Raw genomic sequence first — 10,560 nt, forward strand, 5'->3', positions numbered from 1 at the left:
ACACACACACACACACACACACACACACACACACACGCGCGCGCACACGCACACACACACATAAACATACACATATGCACACATCGGGTTAAAACCTATCTTTAAATTTTTTTAGAACTTTGCCTGGCTCTCCTTTGCCCCTATTACATCCCGTCTCATCCTGTTTATTTGTGTACATGCCATATTTCTCTATTAGACTGTAAGCATTAAGGGCAGGAATCGTGCTGTCTGAATTCCAAGTGCCTTGTAAGGTACAGCCTTGTACATGCTTGTGTTTGATAAATGCTCATTGAATTGAGTGGCAAAGTTGAATCAGAAGGAACCCTATTGATCATTTAGTCAAGAAAAGTGCTTTGTAAGCATTAAAGGGTGACCCCTTAATTTTACACAGTAGGAAACTGAGGTCCAGAAGAGTTAAATCACTGAAGGTGATACAGCCTGTGGCAGTGATTACAAGAACAATAATAATAACTGTAACAAGAATAGACATACACACTCTGGCAAAAGCACGTACTTTCCACTAGGTCTGTACCCCACAATAAGTCTAGAGGCTGGATCCAAGATCCCCTTGTTCAGAATGTGTCGGGTGTATGGGGTATTGCTCCTAAAGTAGGAAATAGTCTTTTCCCAGGACACGTATCAGCCCTATTTTGTGTGTGAGTGTCATGGAGCTAGAGTTGGAAGGGACCCCGAAGGCATTCTGGTCCAACCTCATCTTTTTGAGGAAGCCGAGGCCCATAGGGGATTAAATGACTTGCCTGAGGTCACACATCTGTGTGTGTAAATATCCAAGGTGGGATTTGAACTCAGGTCCTTTGGGTCTTCTGACAGAGCTAATACGCTTTCCATTGCACAATCCTGCCTCAATTAGAAAGAGTTCTTAATGTCTTGGAAAGATTATTTGTGTGGTTTCACACAAGCTAAAAAGCTTTCATTGTTTGGTCTCCAAACACAGGTGTTGACCAGGCACAGCTGGGATTTAGTGTGGAGCTCAATTAAAGGCTAATTGTCACTATCGTAATCCCCTGCCCTAGGCCCTTCCCTGTGTAGGGACTGAAGGAGCTTTCACTTAAGGGAAGAGGAACAAGATTTATTAAGCACCTGCTATATGCCAGGCACCATGCAAAGCACTTTACAAATATTATGTCATATTATCCTTACGATTACTCTGTGAGGTAACTACTATTATTATTCTCATTTTACAGTTGAGGAAACTGAGGCAGAAGTCTTAAGTGACTTGCCCAGGGTCACATAGCTAGTATCTGATACCAAATTTGAACTCAGGTCTTCCTGACTCCAGGCCCAGCACTCTGTTCACTGTGCCACCTGGCTGCCACAGACAACTCAATAATGCAGAAAGCAGTCTTCTATTATGGCACATTTTAATTCACATCAGAGAAGACAAAAGTCTCAACTCAAGACATCCAAAAGCTAAGGCTTAAGGGAACAAGAACAAGGGAAGAGGAATTCCGGGTGAAGGATGCCACCAGCTTTCAGTTACCAGTTACCCAAGTTATGTCAAACTCTGATAATTCCTTTTAGAGATTAAGTAAGAATGCCTGGATCTTTGTCATTTCCACACCAAGGCAGCCCAAAGGAGGGCTGTGTGTTTGATGAGGGCCACACATTTTATTTAGATCCTAAATGAACTCTAATACCCTTCTTGCTTCCAGCATCAAAGGTATGGGAAACAGCCAGGATAATTAAATGAATGAATGCGAAACCATTTATTAAGGGTTAATATGTGCCTAGCACTTTGCTAAGTGCTGGTTTTATACATACAAAAGCAAGACAGTACCTGCTCTAAAGGAATTTGGATTCTAACAGGAGGAGAAGACAACATATATAGGAGAGTGGTAGCCAGGGAAGGGGGTGCTTTGGTTTGAGAAGTCAAAGGCATGGTAAGTGGAGTCTTGGGGAAGTTGATTGGCAGGCCCTTTCTAGTAGCAGTGGCCGTTTAGATTTGGATATGGTTCGAGAGCTGGAAAGCAAATGGAGGAAGGCGTAGGGAGGGAGAAGGGTAGGACAGTAAACTCACAGTGGCAAAGCAGATGGCGAGAAGATGGCCCAGGTGGCCTGTGAGGCATAGCTACACTAAATGTAGTGTTCAGTCCCTCCCCTTGCCTTCGTAAGCAGGGAACAGCTTCTAACAGCTTCGTTATATATACAAAAAGCTGGTAGGATTGTGGACATATGAATGTGGCTCACATAAGGGAAGCAGATGTGAGGACTTGAATTTTATTCCTTAATGCCGTTTGCTACCTTTTTGACCTTGGGAAAGTTCATTAGCTCAGTAAACATTAGTTTATTACTTTCCGTAAAATGAGGGGGTTATAGATTGTAAGATCATAGAATTAGAGCCTAAAAGAAACTCAGAATCCATCTAATTCTAGTCCAACACCTTCATTTTACAGATGAAGAAACTGAGGCCCAGAGAGGTCAAGGAATTTGTCCAAGGTCACATAGGTCATAGGTATCATCGGCAGGATCTGAACCCAGGCCCTCTGACTAATGCTCTTTCCACTGTGCTACTCTGAGTCCCTTCATGCAAGGGCAGGGAGTAGGGGGATTCTTTGCCTGGTAGCGGTCTGTCCCCGGAAGATTTAAGATGACCTGACTCCTAAATCATGTGATTTGCAGATCTCAGAGATGCAGTCCTAAGAACCAGAGAGACAGCAAAGCCACCTTACCCCAGGAGTGTGTGTGCCAAGGTGAAGTGGACAGCTTTGCGTCTGCAGATTACTACCATCTGAAGATTCAGTCCAACACACAGATCTTGTGGGAAGAACATAAATTCTCACCTTTCGAAAATGGTGATTATAGGTGGGGAGGGAGGTGGGGGTAATCTTGGGATAAAACTAACTCCATGCCTTCCTTTTGTTCTTTAAGTCACCTGCTAATGCCCCGAGACCTTTCCTGGGAAAAACCTGGTGAGAAATATGTCCCGACTTCTGCTTGTAGCCACTTTAATCTGGGTGGGGAGGAGGGATGGTGGCCAAGATGATCTCTAAGTTTGCTTTCTTTGGATGATTGATGATTTGATGAAGATTAAAAAACAGGAGCCAGGGCCACTGAGTTAAAAAAAATTGTTCTCTGGGTCACTGGGAAAACCAGCCCCAATATGAGCTCCTTATGAGTGTTCTTGAAATGCTTGGTGTTTTTGCACACTCTAGTCTTTAGGCAATGGTTCTATCTAGGGAAAGTATGACTGGACAAAGGCCTACGTTTTCCTTTTTGGAGCAGGTGTGGAACAGTTTTCCCATCTTGATACAGACAGCTCACGTCTGCTCTTTTGTAGTTAGGGTACAGATAGATTTGGGCCTAGGTTTTAATCCCAGCTAACTTCTCCAATCCTCAGTTTCCTCATCTGTAAAATGGGGCTGTTGGGCAAGATGACATTTAAGATCTTTTTCAACGCTATGATCCTTAGTCATCCTGAGAGAGGCGAAAGAGCACTAGATTTGGAGTCAAATCCTAGGTCTTTGGTCACTAAATGGAGCAGTTGCTTCCCTTCTCTAGGTTTCAGTTTCCTCATCCATAAAATTAGGGAAGTAGGTGATTTCCAAGGTCCCTTCCAACTTTTGAATCTTATGATCAAATGCCTTTAGTAGCTGTTTCTCCAGGTTGCTTTTGGCTGTAGAGTATGTGAGTGAGGGTAGCCCTCAGGCAAATGGACACCTGGAAATATTAGGGCACTTGTCTGCATAGACAACCTCTGAAAGTCTCCACCAATATAATTGAGGTACTGGTAAACCGGCTGAAGCATGATTGATGCTGGGCTGCTTAGCCAGGGAGGTAAAGGGGAGAGTTTAAAATACAGAACAGAGGAGATCTCTGACCCACATTTCTATAAATCTGTAGCGCACTGAGACCAGTGGCATTTTACTGAACCCAGCTTAGTACCCAGAGACCCTGGGAAGACACTCATTCTGGCAGTGTACTCTTGGGGCTCCCGTCCTCCCTCCAACTAATCTAGTGGAGCAGCCGGATTTACTAATGAGCATCATTTTCCTGACAGTGAAGCCAAGAGCCCCAGGAAACGTTGTCCTCTCTTCAGGAACTCCAAAATACAACTTGATCCTGACTTGGGACAGCAGTTACCCTTCAGACCACCTTCTGATTGACGATCTCAAATATATGGTTGAGATTCAGAAAAAGGAAAATACCACACCCGTAAGTTACCCTAAAACTTTGGGGGCTTCTTCATTATCCCTGCCCAGATAGGTTCTTTTGGACAAGTGGCAGACAGCATCTGAAGGGACTCCAGAGGACATCCATCTCAGATCAGTTTTTCAGAACCAAGGTCGTCTTAGTATAGTGGGAAAAGTACTGGCCTAGGAGTCAGAAGACATGAGTTCTAGTCTAGCTACGAGACCTTGGGCCGGAGGATGGTGGGAAGGGGTGGCAGTGGACTCTTCAGCCTTAAGGCCACATGTGGCTTTCTAAATCCTTAAGTGTGGCCTTTTCACTGATTTGAATGGATTCAGTGAAATGAAGAGAGTAGTGTCTTCCCAGTTTCACTAAGGTGTGCTATGGAATGTTGGGTGTTAAGTTGTTGCAGATAAAAGAAAATGTGTTAATAATTTTAACATAAATTTCACTTACCTAGAATATATAGTGTGGTAAGTAAAGTATTTCCAAAATAGACAAAACTTGCCTATTACACACATGCATTCATCTGAAAACATGTCAGACCAAAAAACTTGTCAGAGACAGCTAAGTGGGTCAGTGGATAGAGAGCATTAAACTAGAGTCAGGAAGACCTGAGTTCCATCAGACATTAACTAGCTGTGTGACCCTGAGTAAGTCACTCACCCTTATTTGCCTCAGTTTCCTCAACCGTAAAATGAAGATAACAACAGCACTTATGCCACAAGGTTGTTGGGAGATTTGTAAAGTGCCTGGTACACAGTAGGCTGTATATAAATGCTTATTCCCTTCCCTTCCCATGTCTCCTTGAACTTGTAAAGAACTCAACAAAAACAACTGCTGTTATTGAAGGGAAACTGCACATATGCAAGTCCCCTAACTGTATTCATGTTGACAACTCAAATATTCCACGTGCCTTAGTTCTACCAACAAAAAATGTTGTACTGTAAGCACAAAAAAAAAAGTCATGGGGCTAGATGATCCCTAAGATCCCTTCTGGCACCACATTCTATGATCCATTCTTCTGTCCCTACATTCGGAGATTCCAGGACTTTGAAGTACTCAAGGTATCATTTAGCAGAAGTAATACTGACTCACATTTATACCGCCCTGCACTCCAGGGTTTGCAGCATGCTTATAGAAGTCTTTGCCAGGCAAAATATGGTGGGAAGCATGGCCCATTCCCTGCCTGGAGTCCCTTTGACTGGCCAGGGGTTAGATGAACTCAGGTGAGATGCCTGTTTGGTCTCTCATGCTCTATTATCTGAGCTCTTCCAGTGGGTTCCTCTGGAAGAAGGTTGGCGACTAGGAAAGGATATGGGCTTCTCTTTCCCACAGAAGGAGTGTCATGCAGCCCTTCATCGTCTGTTTGTACTGGTTTTTTCATCTTTTCCTTTTTTTCCTTATCTAACCTGGGTATCCACATCCACCTTAATATATGAGATACAGCATGATAGAATAATAATTCACATTTCTTTAAGGTTATAAGGTTTAAAGATGCTTTCTTCACAACAGCCCAGGGGAGTGGTCCATAAGACTGGCCAAACTGCGCGTCTTCCTTCAAATTTTGCAAAAATACCTTACAAGCATTATTGCGTCTGAGTCTCATGGTAGTCCTGTGAGGTCGAGTGTGTGTATGTGGGGGGGTGGATGGAATGACAAGTATTGTTGCCCCATCTTACAGGAGAGGAAACTGAGGGTCATAGAGGGGAAGTAAACTGCCCAGAAGAGTGTCAGAGGCTGGATTTGAACCCACGTTTTCCTGATTCCAGGTCCAACACTTTATCCGTTGTGCAATGCCCTCTAATGCAAATATTATTATTTCTATTTTATGGATAAGGAAAATGAGGTTCAGAGAGAATTGACTTGGCCAGAGACACATAGTTAATAAGCGTTGGGGCCAGGATCTGAGTCCGGGTTCCTTTTTCTAGTGCTTTTTCCATCACAGTGATATCTATCTAAAAGATCATTAGTGTAAATGTCAGAAGATATGTATTCTAGTCTTGACACAAACACTGGTTAGTTATCAATCAATAAGCATTTATTAAGGACCTACTGTGTGCCAGGTATTATGCGAGGCACTGGGAATACAAGTACAAAGAAGGAAACAATCTCTACTCACAAGATGCTTCCACACTGGCCAAATCATCTTCCCTTCTAGCCTTCAGTTTCCTCTGGAAGACCTCAAAGTCTCTTTCAGCCTAACATTTCTATGAAACCAGTTTTCCCAAACTGCCCCTTTCCACGTTCCTTAGAACTGGTTGTCTTTGGGGTAGCTAGGTGGCGCAGTGAACCTGAGTTCAAATTTTACCTCACTTACTAGCTGTGTGACCCTGGGCAAGTCATTTAACCCCAATTGCCTCCCAACCCCCCCCCCAAAAAAAACAGAAATAATTGTCTTGTGGGTCAGTTCAACAGACAGTTTTTTAAGTCCCTCTCATGTTTCCAAGGTTCTGTTCCAGGCTTTGGAAATACAAAGACAGAAACAAAATAGTCCTTGCTCTTAAGGTGCTTACATTTGTCGAATGGGAATTTTTTTTGGAAAATGTAACTGATTCCATCTCGTTTTATATCAGCCATTTTTTCTGAATGTCATCCCTTATGAACTACAAGACCAGCTGCAGCAGCTGGTGTCCTTCAATGTCTTCTTCCTTCTTTTTATGGCTACAGAAAAGACTTGGTTGCTAAAGGAGAAGGATTCCAGAGTCCTTGGATTGTCCTCCCTTGTCTGGACTAGCAGGCAGTTCTTTTTGGTTTAGTAAAGTTAGCTATTCTCAGAAGGTAACTCCTTTATTTCCTGTAGCAAATAGAAGTTTTTCCTTTAGCAAACATTTTTTTTCTTTGTATGAACATCTGTGTTTTAATGAATAGCCATCTTTTTTTTTCTTTGTTTTAAATAATGTATGAATTTTGTTTGGTTATCTTTCATTCTCAAAGAGGACCAAAATGACATCACTCTGTTGGGGTCAAGGTACAGTGTGTTGGCCTGTGGCCTAGAAAACTCTACCACAGTCCAGGCACAAATAGTCCATATGAACATTTGGGGTGGGGATGTCTCAAAATGTGTACATTTCATGTTTCTTTTGAGCTACTGCAATTCTGCTTTGCTCATAGGGTATAGTGCCTTCTTTGGTGGGAGTGTGCCAGATATTGTTGACTGAATCATGAATGACACATTCCCTGTCAATGGCTGGTTGGGATCACCACACTCTTGAGTGTAATAAAGCCCATCTTTGATTCGCGTTGGATTATTGGCTTTAGCTAGTCAAATTTGTAATAAAACTCATGAGACGTCTTTTACTAGGAAGAAGCAACAACACATTCACTGATAATACGAAACATATGACGAATAGTTGTGACTGAGGATCAAGAAAGTTTCTATGTAGGAGGTAGTCCTTGAAGGGGGCCTTAAAGGGAGCTGGATGGAAGTTTCCAGAGGCTGGGAGGGGGGAGAACATTTCAGGCCTGGAGGATAGCCTAGACAAAACGTGGTTTATAAGATTTAAGGCTGGAAGGGAACCTTAGAAATTGCCTAGTTCCACTTCCTCATTTTGCAAATGGAGAAAGTGAGGCTTGGAAAAGGGAATTGGCCATGGAGAGTAAGTAGTAAGTAATGGAGTAGGGAAGAGAGCCCAGATCCTCTTTTCACAGAGGTACGACACCCCGTCCCCTGGTCTCCACTCTGATTTTTCCTTTTCCTTTTCTCTACGTTGTTGCTATTTTTCAACATTCTGTCAACTCTCATCTCTTCCTTGGTGTCTGTGGCAGCAGGTCTGTGTACAGGCAAGAAGCAGGCCCCTCAAAAACAGTGCACATTCATGGAGTACAAAAGTTAGGGTAGCCATGAGTCAGAAGGGACAGGACAGGAAGTCAGGATTCAGAAGCATGCAAACGGTGAGAAGCTTAGGAGTCTCGGCAAATTGTCATTAGGGGACCAAATGGGTGATTTGCAGGAACTGGGGAATGTAGGGCAGAGCAGTCAGCAAATGGGTAACAAGGAAAGACCCTTCAATCGCCCTGTACTGAAGCTGCTTTTATTTTGGCAGTCCACTTAGAGCTAGTCCTTTGGGACTCTGGCCTGCGTGTTTGTCAGCATATAGGACATGACCCCTAAAAGTAGATTGGAGAGAGTAAGTGGGGAGCAGACAGGATATTCCTGACATGCAATTTTCTTTGCTTTTAAAATTAAAACAGAAATAGCCTTCCTAACTTTGTTCCATTTTAAAATTTTCCCTTCAAATAAAAAATAATAGGGGCAGCTAGGTGAAGCAGTGAATAGAGCATGGGCCCTGGAGTCAGGAGGACCTGAGCTCAAATCTGGCCTCAGACACATAACACTCACTAACTGTGTGACTCTGGGCAAGTCACTTAACCCAAACTGCCTCACCAAAAAAACAAACAAATAAAAAATAATAAAAAGAAAATAATTCCTGGTTTTCCCAGCCTCATTTCCATTTACAAGATAAATAAAACCCATTCCAGTTTCCTTGGTTTTTTGTTTTTTGGGTTTTTTTAGTGGATGATTTTTATTAAGGATAAAAAAAGGATAACTTTTGTTATTTTTTTTTAATATGTAAAAGACTTCCCACTCATCTATGTGTATTGCTGCAGCAGGCTCCCCAAATCTCATTATTCCATTCTCCTCTCACTGCTGATCTCTCTTCACTGTCATGTTATTAAGCCCTACTAATCACTCCCCATAGGAAAAGGCATGGTAGTGTCCTGAATGGATGAACTTCTTGCTGGTCCTGAGGTCCTAAGTCACCACAGAAATGGAAACACACATGCACGCACCCACCACAGATCACAGGAGTTTGGCTGTCTTATTGAGGAAGGCTCCAGAGCTCTTCTGCAGAGTGGTTTAAACAAACAACAGCAATGTACACACTCCTCTCTAAACCTGTTCACTGAACACAGCCTCAGTATGACTGGAAATGCTGGTTCCTTTGCCTCAGAGTGACTGGCCACACCTGTTCCCTTCCCACTTAAGGGAGAGGGAGTGTTCAGCTGCACTGCCTTCCTGCTTTGCTAAGACCCACTCCCCAGAGTACATTGACCACACCCTGTGAACAACACGATGCATGTCCGTGCTATCTGTAGTGACAAGCAGGAACTTTATACATAGGAGCTCCTTTGGTAAAACTCTGAAATAATTCAGGAAAGAGGACTGTGGAGAGTAAAGGTTAAATTTAAATTTTAGTCAAAACAAAAGCAAAATCCCAAGACAGTGCTGAGACAGTTAGTTGAGACAGTTAGCTGTGAGACCTGCAGCCAGGAAGGTTCAACTTCAAATTTGGCCTCAGACCCAGATGTATGACCCTGGGCCAGTCACTTAACCCCTGCCTCAGTTTCTTCATCTATAAAATGGATCTCCCAAGATTGTTGTAACAATTACGTGAGATTTTGCAGACTTTATATGAACTATACAAATGCTATGATTATGATTAGCATACAAAGAAAAAGTGTATAATAATAAGATGATATAACAGCACTTTCATCTCTAGGTCCTGTAGCCTGGGAATGTGATTTCTAACATTCAGAAATATAAAAGAAGTTAACAGAATTACAATATAAACAAGCAATATACAAATTATGAGATCACAGGTTTCAGGGCTGGGAGGGGCCTTAAAAGTCTATGAAGAATCATTGAACATAGAACTGAACTGGGATCCTGGTTCTGCCACTTACCACCTATCTTAGGCTAGTCACTTTTTGAGGCCTCAGTTTCCTCATCTATAAAATGAGGGCATCATCCCATCTGACTTCCAGTGTCCTCCAGCTCCAAATCTATGGTTCTATGATCGAGGGTTACTCGCTTCATTTTACAGATAAGGAAACTGAGGTCCCAGTGACTTGTACAAAGGTCACATAGAAAGTACACAACAATCTGGGCTTCAAGCCCGGGTCTCCTAACTCTAAATTTCCTATTCTTTCTTGCATTTGTGTTCATGAAGATTTTTAATGGAATTTTGCCAGAAAGCCTATAACCCACAGTATTCTATAGACTTAAATAGTCAGTAAATATTTATCATGTTTACTGAGGGACACTATACTAAGTGCTGGACACTGTGGTGGTGGTGGTTGTGGGGAATCACTGCCCTCTAGGAGCTTACAATTCACAAAAGAAAGCTAAAAAGAATGAGGGGGTGGAAAGTACCTGGCCCAAGATCATGGTCAAAGAATTCCAAAGAGAAGTCCAAGAATTCCCACAGCCTGGTGGGAAACAAAGAGTCTGAGATGCCTGCCCTGACCCCTCTCCTTAAATGGAGGCAATAGCTACTCAAGAAATATCTAAGTGGCATAGCAGATAGAGTGCTGGATTTAGAGTGAGGAAGACCTGAGTTCCAGTCCTTTGCTTTGGATACTTACTAGCTGTGGGATCCTAGGCAATCTTTGATATAATAATTTATC

General features: G+C 42.7%; 1 protein-coding gene across 5 annotated transcripts in view; it reads left to right on the forward strand.

The window, feature by feature from the left end:
- The window catches only part of IL4R (interleukin 4 receptor), a 52,687-nt gene that overhangs the window by 28,787 nt on the left and 13,340 nt on the right, over nucleotides 1–10,560 (forward strand). For 3 of the 5 annotated variants that reach the window (XM_027862803.1, XM_027862801.1, XM_027862800.1), the window contains 2 exons: nucleotides 2,641–2,813; nucleotides 4,019–4,173. In XM_027862803.1, the coding sequence (XP_027718604.1) occupies nucleotides 2,641–2,813; nucleotides 4,019–4,173 (328 nt within the window). Of the gene's footprint in view, nucleotides 1–2,640; nucleotides 2,814–2,889; nucleotides 2,931–4,018; nucleotides 4,174–10,560 lie in introns of those variants that run through there. The other 2 variants (XM_027862802.1, XM_027862805.1) reach the window with 2 other exon arrangements.

This window comes from Vombatus ursinus, unplaced genomic scaffold (assembly GCF_900497805.2).
Source record: "Vombatus ursinus unplaced genomic scaffold, bare-nosed wombat genome assembly UNPS02014770.1, whole genome shotgun sequence".
NCBI lineage: Eukaryota > Metazoa > Chordata > Mammalia > Diprotodontia > Vombatidae > Vombatus > Vombatus ursinus.